The 21,094-nt window shown below is 44.0% G+C and overlaps 1 protein-coding gene across 2 annotated transcripts in view; it reads left to right on the top strand.

Moving 5' to 3' along the window:
• Window positions 1–13,590: 13,590 nt before the first annotated feature.
• The window catches only part of PDE6A (phosphodiesterase 6A), a 65,799-nt gene continuing 58,295 nt past the window's right edge, over window positions 13,591–21,094 (top strand). For both annotated transcript variants that reach the window (XM_059919556.1, XM_059919555.1), the window contains exon 1: window positions 13,591–14,064. In XM_059919556.1, coding sequence (XP_059775539.1) covers window positions 13,591–14,064 — 474 coding nt within the window. The remainder of the gene's footprint in view (window positions 14,065–21,094) is intronic.

The raw sequence follows: 21,094 nt of genomic DNA, 5'->3' as shown, positions 1-21,094 counted from the left end.
TCACATTTATTATCTTACTTAAGCCTCACAGAAGCTTTTGAGGAGGTGCTATATTGTGAATCTCCCTTTATAGGTGAGGAAATGAGACTCAGAGATGTTAGGTGACTTGTCCAAGTTAATAAATGGCAATAGCATGATTTTAACCCAGTTACATCTGCCTGCAAAGCCCACTGTTAACCTCTACACTCCCTGCGTTAGTCAAATGTAAGAATCTATCCCCATCCTTGCATGTAACAGACACCACTAAAGACTGGCTTAATTTAATAATGGCTATCATTTTCTCTCTCTTATTCCATACTTTCTAATCTACTTTACAGATGAGGAAACTGCATCTTGGAATATTGTTATTTAACAAGGCCACTCAACTGACAAGTAGTGGATTTTGCGGTGGAACAGAGATGGGTTTTCTTACTCGTAGGTGTCAGTCATTGGTGCCTCTCTCCCTCCCAATTCAGCATCCCAGGCTGCTATTTAATGTTGTGGTCCCCCCACCTTCCCAAATACATATCCCCAGGGACCTCATAGAGCTAGACTTTGGTCTGCCACTCTACCTTACCTTCATCATGCTCCAGTTCTCTGCAGCAGGAACCTAAGGTGTGAAACAGATAGCCAAATCCCTGCTAATGGAGAGCTGGCTAAATAATAATCTGCTTTTCCTCAATAACAGTATGTCAGCAGCCAGCCAGCCAGAACCCAGATCTCTTCACCCCTCCCAACTAAGCCTGGGCATTTTCCCTCCTGTTGGTCTCAGGGTTCACAGAGGTGACTGGCAGCTGGAGGGTTACATATTGTAGCCATTACTTTGTCCCAAACTGCTTTCCAAAGAGTAACTAATGATGTGTTAACTAGGGATGTTATGGGCCAGCAAAGAAGTCATCTCAGGTGAGAGACCACTTCAGGATTCACTTCCTCAGCCCTTCCTGACTACCCACTCTTCCCAGGAAGGACAGGTCACCTCCTCTGAGACCCCATTATTGAGTGGACTGTTCCTATTTGCTATCTGGGATTCATTTCCGCTGCTATAGCTATTTTTTAATTTTTAATTTAACTTGATTTTTGGGACTTCCCTGGTGGTCCAGTGGTTAAGACTCCATGCTACCAAAGAAGGGGGTGCGGGTTCGATCCCTGGTCAGGGAACTAAGATCCCATACCCACATGCCATGTAGTGTGGCCGAAAAAAAACAAGCAAACATGATTTTTCTTAGAAATAGGTAACATGCAAGTAAACAAGTTCAAAATATCAAAGAGTTTACAATTAAAAGTAAATCTCCCTCCCACACTATCCATTCTTACCCGAGCATCCCTTTCTGGAGGCAAACACAGCATCAGTTTCCTGTGTTGCCTTCCAGGTTAGTCTGTACCAGCAGTTCTCAACTCTGGCTGCACATCAGAATCTCTTGGGGAACTTTTAAAAGATAAAGATAGGGCTTCCCTGGTGGCGCAGTGGTTGAGAATCTGCCTGCCAATGCAGGGGACACGGGTTCGAGCCCTGGTCTGGGAAGATCCCACATGCCGCGGAGCAACTAGGCCCGTGAGCCACAATTACTGAGCCTGCGCATCTGGATCCTGCACTCCACAGCAAGAGAGGACACGATAGTGAGAGGCCCGCGCACCGCGATGAAGAGCGGCCCCCGCTTGCCACAACAAGAGAAAGCCCTCGCACAGAAACGAAGACCCAACACAGCCATAAATAAATAAATAATTTAAAAAAAAAAAAAAAAGATAAAGATATTTTGGTCTCATCCCCAGATATTATGATTGAATGGTATAGAGTGGGCTCAGGCATTGACATTTTTTAAAAGCCCTCCAGAAGATTCTAATGTACACCTAGGGCTGACAAACCAGTGATCTATGCATGTACAAGACTCCCCCAATCAATCAATCTTTCTCTCTCTCTCTCTCATATATATGCTTTTTTAAAAAAATAAAATGGACACTCAATATATCCTATTCTATACTCTTAAAAATTAATAATATTAAACCTTGAAAATTGTTCCATCTCAGTGCATAAAGAGCTGCTTTATGGCTATCTACTGCTAAGTAACAAATCACTCCAAAACTTAGTGGCTTAAAACAACAATAATCATTTTGTTATTTCTCATGTTATGATAATCTCATGTTATTATAATATTATAATAATAATAATAAAATATATTTTGTTATTAGAAATTTGGTAAGAGCTTTAATGGGTGATTTTGGCTTGGGTCTCTCATAGAGCTATAGTCAGATAGTGGCTAGAGTGGGGACAGTGGGGATGGGGCTGAAGCAGTTGAAGGCCGTCTGGACATCTCTCTTCATGTAGTCTCAGGGCCTCTCCCTGTGTCTCTCTCTGTGGGCTAGTTTGGCCTTCCTCACCCATGGCAGTTTCAGGGCAGTCTGTACTTAAAAGACCTCCGAAGGTTTCAAGAGTTCCAGCAAGCTATAGCCTTTTAGGATCTAGCCTCAAAAGTCACATACTTGCAAGTCTCAATGGGAGAGGTGTCAAAGTCACATTGTAAGAGGGACTTGTGGGGTGGGAAATATCACTGTGGCTATCTTTGGCCATAGCAGCTGCATGGTATCCCACTCTTTGGGGGAACCATCATTTATTTAAGCATTGACAGACATTTATATTGTTTCCATTCTTTTTAATATTACAAATAGTGCTTTGGGACTTCCCTGGTGGCGCAGTGGTTAAGAATCTGCCTGCCAATGCGGGGGACACAGGTTCGAGCCCTGGTCAGGGAAGATTCCACATGCCGCGGAGCAACTAAGCCTGTGCGCCACAACTACTGAGCCTGCGCTCTAGAGCCCATGAGCCACAACTACTGAGCTCATGTGCCACAGCTACGGAAGCCCACACAGCTAGAGCCCGTGCTCCACAACAAGAGAAGCCACCGCAATGAGAAGCCCGCGCACCTCAACAAAGAGTAGCCCCCGCTCGCCACAACTATAGAAAGCCTGTGCGCAGCAACAAAGACCCAACACAGCCAAAAATTAAAATTAATTAATTAATTATTTTTAAAAAAACAAATAGTGCTTTGAACAATTGTAGGTATTTTTTCTCTGCCCCCTCTCCCCCAATTCCTAAAGGGGGCTTGGCCCTTCTTTTTTTCTTTTTTTTATTTAATCTATTTATTTATTTATTTTTGGCTGGGTTGGGTCTTCGTTGCTGCGCAAGGGCTTTCTCTAGTTGCGGCGAGCGGTGGCTACTCTTTGTTGCGGTGCACAGGCTTCTCATTCCGGTGGCTTCTCTTGCTGCGGAGCACGGGCTCTAGGAGCGTGGGCTTCAGTAGTTGTGGCTTGTGGGCTCTAGAGCACAGGCTCAGTAGTTGTGGCACATGGGCTTAGTTGCTCCACGGCATGTGGGATCTTCCCAGACCAGGACTCAAACCCGTGTCCCCTACATTGGCAGATGGATTCTTAACCACTGCACCAGCAGGGAAGTCCTTGACTTGGCCCTTCTTGATCACTTGCCTCTCAGGGCTGCTCTGTGGCAGGGCAGGAAGTAACTATCCTCAGACTCAAGAAGAGATCCCCTCTTCCTTTTGGCCTTTGACGGAAATTAGACTGAATTGCCTCAGAGAGGGAAAGAATGGAGGGCCAGGAGTCGGGGGAAAGGAGATTTTTGAACGCTTCCCCCATGAGGGCTAGGCTTTGCAGGATCTTTGAGTGGCAAGGACCTGGGCCTCTTCCTGCCCTGGAGATGTGGGAGGGTTTGCCACATGGGTGACTGTTGGTGGCTCTGGGAGCCTGGAGCCACAGCAAGAACCTTGGAACCCTGGCAATGAGCAGGACTGTTTCAGGGGCCTCATCAGCTTGGACGAGGGGCACATTTGTGGTAGTAGGATGGACCAAATAAAGGTTACAGGGCTTTTCTCCGGCTGGACTGAGTTAGACCAACAGACCTTCACGTGACCCTGGGGCGGGGCAGTGGTCACAGTAATTATTGGGATCGGATATCCTGTCAGCACCGTGGGATGGGGGCTTGGAACATATAAAATTTGATTTGGAGAAAGAAAAGAAATGTGACTCTTACACCTGGGGTAAAGCAGTACAAGTCACCCTTGCTATAATATTTAGGTACAGAAAGTGATCTGTTAGTTGACGTTTCATGGCTATCACAAGCCCTGGCATCCCAGATTTGTTCTTTCAGGATTACGAGCTAGGTGCTGTGGGACATAGCCATTCAAAATGGAACATGACCTTTGTGCTAAAATATTGACTTCTCAATATTTCTTTACTTAAACTCTTATATCTTTTGGATAGCCAGGACATCATCTTAAAAGATTAGTAGCTGAAGTTGTTCTTTCTGGCCATGTTTTTTATTAAGAAGATAAGAAAATAAGCAAGTGTACAAAGATTTAACAAATATTCATTAAGAATATCAAAAAAAAAATAGAAGCAGCCTAAATAACCAAGAGTTAGAAATATATTAAATAAATTATGGTTACAGTCGCCCAATGGAAGGCTATGAGGCCATTAAAAATCATGTGGTGGGCTTCCCTGGTGGCGCAGTGGTTGAGAATCTGCCTGCCGGTGCAGGGGACACGGTTTCGAGCCCTGGTCTGGGAAGATCCCACATGCCGCGGAGCAACTAGGCCCGTGAGCCACAACTACTGAGCCTGCGTGTCTGGAGCCTGTGCTCCCAACAGAGGCCGTGATAGTGAGAAGCCCACGCACCGCGATGAAGAGTGGCCCCCGCTTGCCACAACTAGAGAAAGCCCTTGCACAGAAACGAGGACCCAACACAGCCAAAAATAAATAAATAAATTTAAAAAAAAATTCATGTGGTAATGGAATATTTAATGGCACAGATATTTACATATATTGTTAAACAAACAAAATATATATTGCACAACCACAGTTTTGCTTTAAAAATTATATTTATATGATTGGGAAAGAAGGATATATATCAAAATGTTCCTCTGGATGGTAACTGTTATGTGCTTTTTGTTTACCTGTATTTTCTCAATTTTCTACAACACAATGATATATTACTTTATAAAAAGAAAAATAATAAAAATAGGAAAATAATTATATTTGCATTACTTCCGCTTTCTACCGAATATCACTGCTTCATACTCAGCTTACATTATCATTATTAATGACTACATTTATTGAGAACTGGCCACGAACCAAGTTCTGTACATATACTGCCTCTAAGCCTCACAACAGTTCTATAAAATAAGTATCATTATTATCCACAATTTGAGACCAGAGATTAAGAAATTAACCCAATGTAAAAGTTTGAATTACAGGAAGAGGATTCAAACTCAGTTCACTCTGGTGCTAAAGCCCAAGGATACCCTCCTGCCTGTTGCGTTTCTCCTTACTACTGTGGTTACAAAGTATGTATTTAGGACTTAACTATACCTGACTTTTCAGGATTCCCCAAGCTCCTGACTGTTTTTGAATCACAGATTGCTTTCAGAATCCAGCCTTTAGAAAAATGACGTAAAGGTTAAAATGCACCTAAGGAGAAACTTTTACATGGCTCATCCATCACCCAGGTTAGATCATCAAAGTAAAACAAGAGAACTTCACAGACTAGCCATGCTCCAGAGACAGACTCAACAGGAAACCCAAGTAGCTGAATAAAATCACAAAGTCAACAGGTGGCCGGACACTTAGGAACTGACATCAACTCTAGGTCAAGGTAAGAACAAATGAAATATGGGAGAGAGCCAAGGTTAAGCATAAAATGAGGGCAGAGCCCAACAAAATGAGGGTGGAGGCTGTCCCATCAGTTCTAAGGGCTAGCTGGTGCGCCCAGAGAAACTCTTCCCTTCTGTGGCTTCACAGAGGACGTGGGGTTTGGCAAGCCAAAGGTGAAAGTCCTCTGATCAGGAAGTGGAGGCTAAATCAACATGTAACGCCGGTGAAATGTACTGAAGGGGGACACTCAATGCCCAGTGACATGCAAATTACCCAGGTTTGCAGCACTGTTTCTCAGGTCTCCTCTCCCAGTCAGTCAATGTGCCTTCCACACCTTCTTTTTTTTTTTTCTTTAACATCTTTATTGGAGTATAATTGCTTTACAATGTTGTGTTAGTTCCTGCTTTATAACAAAGTGAATCAGCTATACATATACACATATCCCCATAACCCCTACCTCTTGCGTCTCCCTCCCACCCTCCCTATTCCACCCCTCTAGGTGGTCACAAAGCACTGAGCTGATCTCCCTGTGCTATGCAGCTTCTTCCCACTAGCTATCTATTTTACATTTGGTAGTGTATATATGTCCATGCCACTCTCTCACTTTGTCCCAGCTTACCCTTCCCTCTCCCCATGTCCTCAAGTCCATTCTCTACATCTGTGTCTTTATTCCTGTCCTGCCCCTAGGTTCTTCAGAACCTTTTTTTTTTTTTTTTTTCTACATTCCATATATATGTGTTAGCATATGGTATTTGTTTTTCTCTTTCTGACTTACTTCACTCTGTATGACAGACTCTAGGGTCCATCCACCTCACTACAAATAACTCAATTTTGTTTCTTTTTATGGCTGAGTAATATTCCATTGTATATATGTGCCACATCTTCTTTATCCATTCATCTGTCGATGGACACTTAGGTTGCTTCCATGTCCTGGCTATTGTAAATAGTGCTGCAATGAACATTGTGGTACATGACTCTTTTTGAATGATGGTTTTCTCAGGGTATATGCCCAGTAGTGGGATTGCTGGGTCATACGGTAGTTCTATTTTTAGTTTTTTAAGGAACCTCCATACTGTTCTCCATAGTGACTGTATTAATTTACATTCCCACCAACAGTGCAAGAGGGTTCTCTTTTCTCCACACCCTCTCTAGCATTTATTGTTTGTAGATTTTTTGATGATGGCCATTCTGACCGGTGTGACGTGATACCTCGTTGTGGTTTTGATTTGCATTTCTCTAATGATTAGTATACAATGGAGAAAAGACAACCTCTTCAATAATCGGTGCTGGGAAAACTGGATAGCTACATGTAAAAGAATGAAATTGGAACACTTCTTAACACCATACACAAAAATAAACTCAAAATGGGTTAAAGACCTAAATTTAAGGCCAGACACTATAAAATTCTTAGAGGAAAACATAGGCAGAACACTCTGTGACATAAATCACAGCAAGATCCTTTTTGACCCACCTCCTAGAGAAATGGAAATAAAAACAAAAATAAACAAATGGGACCTAATGAAACTTAAAAGCTTTTGCACAGCAAATGAAACCGTAAACAAGACGAAAAGACAACCCCAGAATGGGAGAAAATATTTGCAAATGAAGCAACTGACAAAGGATTAATCTCCAAAATATACAAGCAGCTCATGTAGCTCAATATCAAAAAAAGAAACAACCCAATCCAAAAATGGGCCGAAGACTTAAACAGACATTTCTCCAAAGAAGATATACAGATTGCCAACAAACACATGAAAGGATGTTCAACATTACACCTTCTTCTTGCTTCTATGCCCACACCCTTCCCTCCATTCTCTCAGTCCCCATCCTAGGCCAGTTCCTCATTCCTCTGGGAAAATTACAAATCAACTATACTCCAGTAAAGATTATTAAAAAAAAATTGTAACAGCTTCCTTACTGATTGACTAGATTCATCTTCCTATTTAAATACTGATGTTTGAATCCTCTTTGCCTTGTCCTGGGCTTACCTACCTTCTATGACAGGGACTTTGCTATCTTTAAGGTAATCCAGTTAATCTTAGATAGTTATGATAACTAATAATGATTGAATGACTACTATTAAATTGAACAGTATGAAACTGCTGTCCCTGTAGGAGAAAAATAGTCAAAGAGGGGCAATTTCATATGGTTCAACTTAACATGCACTGGGTGCATAGCTGTGCACTGTACAATATATTATCTCATTTAATCTCCACAACCGCCATGTAAAAGAACTCTAATTTTACAGCTAAGCAAAGTGAGGTCCAGGGAAACTGAATAATTTACACACCACCTCTTAAGCACTATGGGTATTGCTTTTTTTTTTTTTTTTTTTTGGCCTCGCTCTGAGGCGATCTTAGTTCTCCAACCAGGGATCAAACTCAGGGCCCTGGAAGTGAGGAAGTGATAGCGCCAAGTCCTAACCACTGGAACACTAGGGAATTCCCAGGTGTTGCCTTCTTATAATAACTTCTGTCTCAACCTGCTGGCTTGTCTGGCTCTCTGGATCCTCCTTGAACAAGCTGGCACACTCCACCCACGACAGCCTTTCAAAGCTTCCTCCTAATTGAACATACTCGGTTCTCTCACCATTGATATTAACAGGAGTGATGAACAGTTGGGGGCCTGTGGAGACCTCTTCACCCAGCACTGGGATTTGTGGTGGCCACTGATATGCTAACCAGCCCACTCCCATTCAAGCAGGTCCTGAATTTCCAAAAAGGTGCCTCACAAAACACCTTTCCACAAATATCTCTCCTTCACCCAGCTGATTCCTTGCTGTGTCCTATTTCTTTCCTTTATTCCCCCTCTTTACCTCCAAACTCAGAGTCTTAAAATCACCTGTGGACCTAGCAGTTCCACTCGTGGGTATATACTCAAAAGAATTGAAAACACATGTCCACACAAAGACTTGTACACAAATGCTCATAACAGCCCCAAAGTGAAAACAACCTAAATGCCCATCAACTAATAAATGGGTAAACAAAATGTGGTATATCTATAAAATGGAACATTATTCAGCCATAAAAAAGAATGAAGTTCTGATACATGCTGCAATATGGATGAACCTTGAAAACATTATGCTAAGTGAAAGTAGTCAGACACAACATGTCACATAGTGTATAATTCTATTCATATGAAATGTCCAGAATAGGTAAATCCATAGAGAGAGAAAGTAGAGTAGTGGCCACCAGAGGATGAGAAAACAGATTAGTGGTGGCACAACATAACGAATATACCAAAACCCACTGAATTATATACTTTAAAAAGATGAATTTCCCAGGCGGTCCAATGGTTAGGACTCCAAGCTCCCACTGCAGAGGGCACGGGTTTGCTCCCTGATTGGGGAAATAAGAGCCCGCATGCGGTGTGGCACAGCCAAAAAAAAAAGATGAATTTTTATGTAATGTGAATTATATCTCAATTAAAAGAATATTTTAAAATCACCTATGATTTGAGTCACCTAACTTTTCAAAGCTTTTCAGTTTTCTTATCTGTGAATGTAGATCTTAGAGTAGAGATTATGCTAAATAAATAGTTCCAACTATGCTTCCGGGAGGATCCTTTGGCAAGGCTTGTGGTCAGGAACAGAGAAGTCAGCCATTCCCGGTCAGCCCTGCCTCACTCTCAGCCCATCTGGAGTCATGCAATCAGGAGTGTTAGAGATATGTTATTCAACCCTCTTGTTTTGTTCTTAGGAAAATCAGCAAAGCCTTGAGAAAGGACAGGACTTTTTTCAAGGTCATAGAATGAGTCAGTGGCATTGTTGGGTCTACAATCCTGTTTTCTTTTTTCTAGTAGAACATGTTCTGTAGGTCTGGACTACAGAAAGCACTCTCTCCTACCCATACCGGTAGCCCCTGCTTCCAATGAAAGAAGCTTCAAATTTCTTCCACTGACATCTGAAATCAGGCCCATTGAACAGGCATGTTAGGAGGTGACCTGCTACAAATACCAGCTTATCTGTACCTACCCAATAATTAGGACTGAAATTTTTTAGCAGGTTTGACTGTCTCATTCTGGCATATTGAAAAATGAGGTAAAAGTAGATTTCCTGCAAAACAGTTGCTTATATTCCCAGCCAGAACAAAGCCTGGTGGGCATATTATGGGAAAGGACCTGGGCTGGGCTCTTTTGGAGGTTTTTTAAAAGAGGTAAAGTTTTACCCCTATTCTCGAAGAGGTTGAGTTTGGTGAGAGTACAAATATGTAGAAATAACACAGCCTAGAATGTAGAAACTCCCACTGAAATGGAAGCAAACCAACAGTTCGGGGTTCTAAGTAAGAAAAGTCTAACTGGAGCACCAAAGAATCCATGGAGGGAATGGCATTTGGACTGGGTAGTACGGGACAGGCTGAGGGCACAGAAAGAATGAAGGGGCAAAAGCCAGAGAGAATGAGAAACACTAGGGTGGAGCTTAGAGTATGTGTAGAGAAACTGTGCAAAACAAAGTAAGAAGGAATACTGGGGCCAAATTTTGGAGTGCTCTTAATGCCAGGATTAAGAAAGACTGCTCAATTTTTGAGGGGTGGGGTAGGGGTAAGAACAGCTTCATGCACTCTGATACAGCCTTGGAGAGCAAAATTTGCATTATTTGTCCAAACACTTAGACAGCTGCAAGCTCTTTGGGCCTGGGATTTCACTTCTAGATGTTTTCACTAAGAAATATGAGTGTTCATTACAGCATTATTTACAATACTAGAAAATTAGAAACAACATAAATATCTAACTGTGGAGCAGTGGTTCTCAACAGGAGTGATTTGACCCCCAGGGGACATTTGGAAACATCTGGGGACATTTTTGATTGCCACGACTTGAGGGGAGGTGCTACTGGCATCTAGTGGGTAGAGGCCGGGGTGCTGTACTACAATGTACAGGACAGCTTCCCACAACAAAGAATTACTGAGCCCAAAATGTCACTATGGGGACTTCCCTGGTGGCGCAGTGGTTAAGAATCCACCTGCCAATGGGGGACACGGGTTCGAGCCCTGGTCCAGGAAGATCCCACGTGCCGCAGAGCAACTAAGCCCGTGAGCCACAACTGCTGACCCCGTGTGCCACAACTACTGAAGCCCACGTGCCTAGAGCCGGTGCTCCGCAACAAGAGAAGTCGCCGCAATGAGAAGCCCGAGCACCGCAACGAAGAGTAGCCCCCGCTCGCCGCAACTAGAGAAAGCCTGCGCGCAGCAACGAAGACCCAACGCAGCCATAAATAAATAAATAAATAAATTTATTTTTAAAAATTGTCACTATGCCAAGGTTGAGAATATATATATATATATATATATAAAACATATATATATATATATTCTCCAGGAAAATATTTTAAAATATACAAAGAATATTGGTAATGGTAATATCTGGGATTATGTTTGATTTCAATTTTTTCCTTTGTGACTTCCTGTATTTTTCTAAATTTTAATCAAGAATATACAGCACTTTGTACTAGCCAGGCCTCTCCAAACAATTGGCTCATGTGGTTATAGAGGTCGAGAAGTCCCACAATCTTCTGTCTGCAAGCTGGAGAGCCAGGAAAGTCGGTAGTATAATTCAGTCTGAGTCCAAGCGCTGAAGGTTTAAGTCTTGGTCTGAGTCCAAGAACCAGGAGTGCCATGTCCAAGGGCAGGAGAAGATGGCTGTCCCAGCTCAAGCACAGGGCCAATTCACCCTTCCCCCACATTTTTGTTCTATTCAGTCTCTTGGTGGGTTGGGGGATGCCCACCTATGGTGGTGAGTGTGAAATTCATTACCTTGTCTACTGACTGAAATGCTAATCTCTTCTGGAAACACCCTCAATGACAAATCCAGAAGTAATGTTTTACCAGCTATCTGGGCATCCCTTAGCCCAGTTGACACATAAAATGAACCATCACGAACATAATTTAAAACACATTACTAAGCATCAAGAATTATGCCAGGCAGCCTTGCAAAGCCTCGGGAATCATCCCTGAGAGGTGCCTGCCCTCACTGGAGCTCACAGTATAGACGAGAAGACACATAATAAACAAGGAAACAAAAAGCAAGCAAAATACATTTTAATAGTAATAAAGAAATAAATGGATGACATGACAGGCAGGAATTGGGGAGGGGGTGGTTGAGATAAGACAGCTTCAGGTGACTAGCACGAGCTGAAACCTTGACGCTGAAGGGCTGGCGAGCTGGGGAAGTGCATTCCAGACAGAGGGCTCACGTTAGTTATGGCGGGTGTGTTTGGAAAAGTTGCTGCCGTGGTCCGCCAGACCAAGGGGTCACGTGTGTACACAGTGCTGAATGGGCACAGTATATTTATTACACTCTACAATAAAGGAAGTAATCTACTTTCCACTGAAGTTCATTTACACAGTTCAAAGTGCCAGCCACAGTCTATGATCCTGCACTCCACAGTGTTTACAACACAGACATGCCAGGCTCTCGCATATATATCCATAGTAACTAAAGTGTATTTCATCCAGGAAGAAAGTGCTCTTCTCTTCCTGCCCTAGTGGGTTCGGAGAGACACTCCAATGAGGATTCTGGTATTTTGAGATTCACTGGAGCTGATAACATCCATACTATTGTGTGCATTTCTGACTGACAACCCAAGAAGGTACAGATTATAGCCAGAAAAAAAACACTTTAAAATGTCAAAAGAAAGATCAGGGGGTTGAAGGAAAACAGATTGGAAAGTTAAGCCTCTACGGAAAGGAGAGAAATGAAAATGTTAACTAAAGGTTACCTCTGAGTGGCAGGATTATGGGTGACTTTAATGGTCTTCTTTGTGTATTTTCTACAGTAAACATGTATTTTGTAGAAGAAGAAAAAACTATGAAAGGTATTGTTTTTATTTTATTTTTAAAATATTTTTATTTTTTAAAGGGAACTTTATTTTTGTTTGTTTATTTATTTATTTATTTATTTATTTATTTATTTATGGCTGTGTTGGGTCTTCATTGCTGCGCAGGCTTTCTCTAGTTGTGGCGAGCAGGGGCCACTGTTCATTGTGGTGCACAGGCTTCTCATTGCGGTGGCTTCTCTTGTTGTGGAGCACGGGCTCTAGGTACACGGGCTTCAGTAGCTGTGGCATGAGGGCTCAGTAGTTGTGGTGCATGGGCTTAGCTGCTCCGTGGCATGTGGGATCTTCCCAGACCAGAGCTCGAACCCGTGTCCCCTGCATTGGCAGGCAGAATCTTAACCACTGCCCGAAAGGTGGTGTTTTTATAAAGGTGTTGTTTTTATAAAGGTCCTTCAAATTCTGAAATCAGAGAATTGTTGAAATCTAAAACTGGGAGAGGCTATGATGTGGAGATTGTGAAATCAGGGCCCATAACGTACACAAGGGAAGCAGGCTGAGTGGTGAGCCTTCAGAGTGAAGCCCTGTACTGGGGAGGCCCTGGGGAAGGGGGTGCAGAAGAGTGGGGCCAGAGGACAGGAGGTGGGTGGGCAGTCCCTCTCAGCTCTAGCCATTCCTGCCACGGAGGAATTGGACACAGAGTTGACTCTCCAAGAGAAGCCAAACGGATCTCTCAAACAGTAAATGTAGGCTTCCACGTCGAATGTTGAAGAAAAATACCATACGGGGCAGAGAAGGCATGTCTATAACAGTCTGATGTCTTGTGCCGCCAGTTTGCAGCCTCTGTTTCAGTGCTTTCTTTTAGTTGAGCCCACCTCCTGCTGTGTGCAGAAACCTCTTCTCCTGTTAGAAGACCAAGGTGAAAAGAAAGCTCTCACCTTCTCCCATCTGGGGCCCAGAAGCATCTGGAACACCCTGATCCTCATAATCCTTGTTCTGAGGAAATATTAATGATTTAATCTCCCAAGCTCACTCTCTCTCCTCTGCAGCCACACCAGTGAGATTCACAGACAAGACCCAGAGAAGTCTGGGTTGGAGCAGAACTCATCCTGACTCAGTTTTGTCACAAAAAAAGAGGCCAGCCTCAGCCCCCTCCACAGAAATAGGCAGTAGAATTCCCAGCCATGGGCGAGGTGACGGCGGAGGAGGTGGAGAAGTTCCTGGACTCCAATGTCGGCTTTGCCAAAAAGTACTACAACCTCCGCTATCGGGCCAAGGTCATCTCGGACCTCCTGGGGCCCAGGGAGGCAGCCGTGGACTTCAGCAACTACCACTCGCTGAGCAGCGTGGAGGAGAGTGAAATCATCTTCGACCTCCTGCGGGACTTTCAGGAGAATTTGCAGGCCGAGAAATGCATCTTCAACGTCATGAAGAAGCTGTGTTTCCTCCTGCAGGCAGACCGCATGAGCCTGTTCATGTACAGGGCCCGAAATGGCATCGCGGAGCTGGCCACCCGGCTCTTCAACGTCCACAAGGATGCTGTCCTCGAGGAGTGCCTGGTGGTGCCCGACTCGGAGATCGTGTTCCCCCTGGACATGGGAGTGGTGGGCCACGTCGCACTCTCTAAAAAGGTCGTGAACGTCCCCAACACAGAGGAGGTAACCTCTTCGCCATGAGAGGGAGGGCAGGGACGCATTATTCCATGGGGGTTCTGGGGTGCAAGTGGGATGGGGAGCTGCTAGCCACGAAGACTGGGCTGGTGACAACTTGGCACTTTTCTTTCTTTCTTTACTTGTTTACTGATAACTTTCTATTTTGAAAAAAATAATCAAATTTAGAAGAGTTCAAAAATAATACCAAGAACTGTATATCTTTCATCCAAATTCACCAGCTGTTCACAACTTACCACATTTGCTTTATGTCTCCATTTTTTCTGACCCATTTGGAAGTCAACATATCCTTTTAACCACAGGTACTTTGCTGTGTATTTCCAGAACAAGGACATGTCTTACATATCCAAAGTACAATGATCAAATTCAGGAAATGTGACACTGATACAATACTATTATCTAATAAACAGTCCATATTCAGTTTTTGCCAATCATCTCAATGATGCCCACATAGCACTGTCTCTTTAGTCTCCTCCAATCTGAAACAGTTTCTTGATCTATCTTTGTTTTCCATGATGCTTATGTTTTTGAAGGGTGCGGGCCAACTATTCTGTAGAAATGTCCCTCCATTTGGGCTTGTCTGAAGTGTCTTCATGTTTAGATTCAGGCTATGCATTTCTGGCAGGTATATCATAGAGGAAATGTTGTGTTTTTCTTCATGCTTTGCATCGAGGGACATAGGATGGCAGTCTGTCTCATCACGGAAATGTCAAATTGACCACTTGGTTAAGCACTTGGCTCTGTCTTCTAAGAGTCCAGGGTTCCGTGGGATTCTCCTGGCAGCTCTGACAAAGACTTCTTTGATCACCTAGAGCAAATCACTTAATGCAGTTCTCCCCATAGCCCTCTGCCAGGGTCAATTCCTACTCATCCTTCAGATCTCAGCTTAAAGTTCACTTCCTCAGGGAGAACCTCCCAGGTCCCTCTGTTAGTTTCCTTCCTAAAACCATCTGTCACAATAAGCCCTGGAGGCCAGGGACCATGCCTGCCTTATTCTTCACTTTACCCCAGGACCCGGCAAATGTCTGGGACAAAGTAGATGCACAGCAAACACTTGGCAAAAAGACTCACAATCAAGTAATTATGCAATAATCCCTTTAACACCTGGGCCTTTGTGGGAAATGGTTTCCTTTGAAGCACACTGGGCTAGATCTCCCATGGGGTTCATCTCTCCTTGGCCCTCCAGAGGTAAGGGTAATGGTTCTGCACCCAGGGGGCTTCCCTGAGGACTCATCCAACTGGATTAGAGTCTGTTTTCCCTTCAATTCTCTCTATACTTTAACTGTAGACAATATGGGTTGTCACAGTCTTATAACTGATTATCCCTGTTTTACAGATGATGAAACTGAAATCCAGAAAAGTTAAGTCACTTTCTCCGAGTCACAGAGATAGAAAGTGGCAGAGCAGGGATTTGAATTCAGGCACTCTGGCTGGTGCCCACACCCTTCACTGCTCTGCTGTTCTATACCTCCTCCTTATCTAAAATACGAGGGCATTAAACGAAGTTCAGTTTACAACAGGTCATTTCAAATCAAATGGCAGAAAGTTAAGATGTTAAGCTTTGAGGTCAGATCTGGGTGTGAATCAAGACTCAGTCACTTTCTAAGAACATGGCCTTGGCAAATTGTTTAGCCTCTTTGGGCTCACTTCCTAATTTATAAAATGGAGGGAGATACCTAGTTTCTCTAAGTGCTGTTGTAGGATCAAATGAGGGAATTATTTCTCATCTAGCAAAGTTCTTGGCACATAGTAATGGCTCTTACTGGCAGCTCCTCCTCCTTGTTAATATTATTACTATTTTGTTGTTGCTGTTAAGGATCTATTTACTCTAAGGGATGAAGGCTGTACCAGGTCTGCGTGGGATTTGGAGAAGAATCCAGTCCTGCCCTTCTGGAGCTTTCAGTTTAGATTCTATTTGTGGGGAAAAGAGAGAACAGAGGTGCCGAAAGCTTCTATGGACCCTGGTGTTGAGGGATTGAGGATTTAGGAAGGTTCTCTAATTCTAAAATATCCCTAAGAGTTTGCTGAGCCCTGCACTAAGGAACAGCTTGCTGTTCCCTGCTCAGCCCTGAAGTTCACTCTGGAAGTGATGGCTGTGCTTCCCCAGAATATTTCTGGACATGCAGCCTCCTTGGTGGGTGCCCCAGGCTTGGAATGAAGTCAGTCCAGGTCAGCAAGCCTGTGTCCTCCACACGTGCATGTGTTCTTCCTTGAGATATCGTACTTTATTTGGGCCTTTGGATAGAAACTGGGAGTTGGTTGGAGAAGGAGCAGGAACATGGTGTAGACTGGGGTCTGGGTCATCCCTGAACCACCAACAAGTGATACTCTTAGCCTTTAGCTCCACCCCCACCCCCCAAAACCTGGGACATGCTTATAATCACTGAATATTAAAAATGTGAAACCATGAACGGAGTTTCCCAGGGTTGTAATGTGGCTCCCATGCCCTAGCACATTCCTACTTATCCTTGGGATCTCCTCAGGGAGACTTGTCGTTAGGGCTGCCAGATAAAATATAATATGCCCAGTTAAATTTGAATTTTAGATAAACAAAGAGTACTATTTTAGTATGCATTTTGTGCCGTCTCAAACTGCCAATAATCAATGTTGTGGTTGCACCAGGCCTCGTGGTTCTTATGATGAATGCAAGATACCCTTCAGCACTAACCATCAGGAAACTTTGAAAAAATAAAGGTTTACTACTTACAAGACCTGGAAATTACATAGCACACCTGGGGCCACACAGGGAGGTCTCAGGTAGAGAGGGAGAGTGGGGTCCAGCCTAGGGTTTTTATGGGGGTTGAGGGTAGGGGCATAGGCTTTCACAGGCTCACTCTTTATTAATTTAAAACATAAGAGCAGAAATTTAAATCATGGTAAGAGAAATTAGAAAAAAAAGTGGCCCCAAATGATCAGTTATCAAGATCAACCAAGATCTTCAAAACAAAGGAGCCTCAGTGGGAGGAGGTAGCCTGGCTCTTTATCTCGTGTGAGGCTGACAGCGTGCTTATTTGAGATAGCCAAATAGCCGTCTTTGACGTGGATGTCTCAGCAATCAAAGCCTAAGTCATGCACTTACATTACAAAAGTGGAAACAAACAAACAAACAAAAAACTACAAAAAGTGTCAAGCTCACACTACCGTACACCCTCTGCAAGATTTACGATATACTGAAAAATTACTTACTTGAAATTCAAACTAAATTAGTCATCCTGTGTTTATCTGCTAAATCTGGCAACCCTACTTGCCATTCGGTATTTGTTTATGTATTTATTCTTTACCCTTTCTCCTTAGGAAAGCCCACAAGGCCTGTTTGTTCCTGTGCGTCTTATTTACCACTGGTCCCCAGACCTAGTCCAGTGCCTGGGACAGAGTGGGTACTCATTACAGTTTACTGAGTGAATGAATAAATGATGGCCCTTTCCCAGTGGGCTGTGATATTGTGGTTTATAAAAAGAAATATTTATTTGGTCTTTGTCCTGGTTCCTGGCACAGAACTGATCCTTGTAATTTCCTGAGTGATAGAACCACCTGACACTGAGCTCCTAAATCCCTTGGAATTTCCTAGGTGGTCATTGGTCTTTTGTTCTAATGTGGGGACTCTTGGTGGGCTCCTGGATGGGGGCCGGTCATGAGAAAGAGCAAGGCATGATTAGACACTTGGAACTTTCAGCCCATCCCCCATTCTCTTAAGAGGGGAGAGGGGCTGGAAATGGAGTTAATAATCTATCATGCCTTTGTGACGAAACTGCCATAAAAATCCGTAAAAGTACAGGGTTCACAGAGCTTCTGGATTGGTGAACACATGCATGTGCTGGGAGGGTGGCACATACCCCAACTCCAGGGGGACAGAAGCTCCTGCACGCAGGACCCTTCTGGATCTCACCTTATGTATCTCTTCATCGGACTGTTCACCTGTACCCTTATTATACAATAAACCTGTAAATGTAACTACTTCCCTGAGATCTATGAGCTGTTCTAGCAAGTTATCAAACCCAAGGTGGAGCCTCGATTTATAGTCAGTCAGGCAGAGGTATAGATGGCAACCTGTGACTTGTGATTGGTATCTGAAGTGGGGGCAGTCTTCTGGGACTGAACCCTTTCACTGGTAGGTTCTGATTCTCCAGGTAAACAGTGTCAGAACTAAACTGAATTGTTGGATACCCAGCTAGTGTCAGAGAATTGGCCAGTGTGGGAAAAAAAACCTACGCATCTAGTGTGAGAAGTGTTGTGAGTGTGGCAGTAGTGTGAGAGTAAAGGAGAACAATGAGCTTTTTCTAGACACTGACAAATCCCACTTCTGAAGACTGAACCTGAAAACACTGCCATTTCCATAGACTCTTACATCTGTTGTCTTGCTCTCCTTCCCTCACTATGACACCTGGAACCCAGCATGCCAGGCCGGAAAGAAACCTCGTGGAGGACCTGGTCCAACACTCCAATTTTACCAAAAGGAAAACTGAGGCTCAGAGAGGTTTCAGCTACTGACAGTTTACTGACTGGCTCATGAAGCCACTCAGAGAACAAGTCCCTCCCTCCTGGGGCCCCAGGACATCACCCATCCGGTGGGGGCCTCCTTCACATTATGGTTTGAATTGTGAGTGCATGTTTTACATGATGTCCCCACTGTACAGTGATAACCCATTGATAACTCACTTTTCTTACTGGTCTTGGCATATCCAATGCCTCTCACAGAGCCAGTGCTCAGTAAATATAAGTGAATGAATGAATCAATCCTGCAATGAATCAATCAGTGTATCAATGAATAAATTAATGAATGAATGCAGTGGCTGTGCCGTTTACCAGCAGGGGAATAATTGTCTATAAAACAGGGAAGGAGAGAATTCTGTGTGACAGGGCAGATGTGAGAGTTAATGAATTGTCTGGCTCTGGGCCAAGTACATCATTATTATCCAATAAATAGATGTCATCATGGGATGCAACAGAGCGTGGCACTGCAAATGTTTGAAAAGAGGAGCTGGGGTTTCCAGGAATGAGAAGCAGTCTTGCATTACATTGGAATAAAATCTAAGCTCTTTACGGTGGCCTCCAGTGCCCTGTCAGATAAGGCCTCTGCCCATCTCTCTGACTTCCTTACCCTCCAATCTCCCTCACTACACTGGTCTTCTTCCTGTTTTTTCAGATCAGCCAACTCACTGCCCTCTCCTGGGCTTTGCATTCTCTGTGCTCTCTGCTTGGAATGCATGTCACCTTCCTGGCTCCTCTGAGCCTTCAGCTCTCCGCTTACCTCTTGGAGAAGCGCCCCTACCCACCATGACTGACCAAAGCAGCTTCAATCTGCCACCACTTCCATCACTGTCTATAGCATCATCCAGTTTCTCTCCTTCAAAGCAGCTGTTTACTTGCTTTTTGTCTGCCCACCCCATTTGAATGGAAGCTTCACTAGGGAAAGACATTCACCCCTCTTGTTCACTGCCTAACCTGAGGGTCTAGAACGGTGCCTAGCATACATTAGAAGGCACTCTGTTAATGCTAACTAAATGAATGAATGACTTTGGGCTTTCCTTAGCTCGATTTCTGATTCCTGGGCTTTAAAATAAACAGTTGGAGCTAAATTGTTTCTAAGGCCCCTCCGTCTCTGATAAGCTGAGGTTCTATGACACGGTTGTTTAGAACACTGTATATGCTGAAAATATAAGGCTGACAATGACTATGCAAACACCAGTCAGTTGGCAGCTGTACTATTTGTGAGAAAGTTCCAGGGCCGAGAACTCAGTGGGAGAGAAGGTACTGGTGGATTTAGTAATATCTGCCTCAGATGAGGGTAAGGCCCAAGTACTGTTTTCCTTGACGGAAGTGAATATTGCAAGACTGAACTGACTTCATGAAATGAATCTGAGCATGCCCCACTCAGGCCTGGGTTTAGGGATTCATCAGTGTCCTTAGAGAGTGACGTGGAAAACCCCTGTGGCTAATGCCTCTTTAGAGGTTTTGCTTAATCCTTGAACACTAATTCAAGTAGAGCACTACAGGCTTCTCTTAATTCCTTTACCCTTCACCTGGTTTGAGACAGCTTCCTTGACAATAGTGCCTGTTTATTTAATCCCACTCCAACTGGAAGAAATTAACAGATGCACAGCACCACACTCTGAACTTCTACATTGTGGAAAAAATACCACACACCCGGTTCTAGCAAAGCTCTGTGAATTGGCTCTATGAGATACATTTTCCTTCTCAGAACAGCATGAACTGTACATGTCTGGGCTGGCTTGTGTCCAAGCAATGCTGACCGTTGGGAAACATCACAGTGCTACCAGGAAACAGAAAGGTGGATTCTTTGGGATTTAAGACAATTCGGGTTCTGTCTCCCCTTTCTGACCACCCGGACCGCAACGCCCTGTACTGGCCTCCATGTTTGCCTTCAGGGTGAGGTGTGGGGGGTGTGTGCTCCTCTGTACTTCCACTGCTTTGAGCCAACACTTATGTCCTGCGTTACTATCACTGATTTATCTGTGTGCTGGCCTGAATCTTAGTCTTCTCTGTATCCCTAGCGCTTAGCCTAAGGCCTGACACAAAGTGGGACTTCCATTAAGATTTGTGAAATGGGGGGCTTCCTGGGTGGCGCAGTGGTTAAGAATCTGCCAGCCAACGCAGGGGACACGAGTTCGAGCCCTGGTCCGGGAAGATCCCACATACCGCGGAGCAACTAAGCCCGTGCGCCACAACCGCTGAGCCTGCGCTCTAGAGCCCGCGAGCCACAACTACTGAGTCCACATGTTACAACTACTGAGCCCGTGAGCCACAACTATTGAAGCCCGCACACCTAGAGCCCGTGCTCTGCAACAAGACAAGCCACGGCAATGAGAAGCTCGCACACTGCAACAAAGAGTAGCCCCCGCTCCATGCAACTAGAGGAAGCCCGCGTGCAGCAACAAAGACCCAACTTAGCCAAAAAAAAAAAAAAAAAAAATTTGTGAAATGGGGATATCCATTGGACTAGCTGTGTGGTGCTAGAACTGGATTGCGAAAAAAGCTGAAAGTAACAAATTATTTGGTT

The sequence above is a fragment of the Balaenoptera ricei genome, chromosome 3 (genome assembly GCF_028023285.1).
Source record: "Balaenoptera ricei isolate mBalRic1 chromosome 3, mBalRic1.hap2, whole genome shotgun sequence".
Taxonomy (NCBI): domain Eukaryota; kingdom Metazoa; phylum Chordata; class Mammalia; order Artiodactyla; family Balaenopteridae; genus Balaenoptera; species Balaenoptera ricei.
This window is presented reverse-complemented; position numbering and strand designations above follow the sequence as displayed.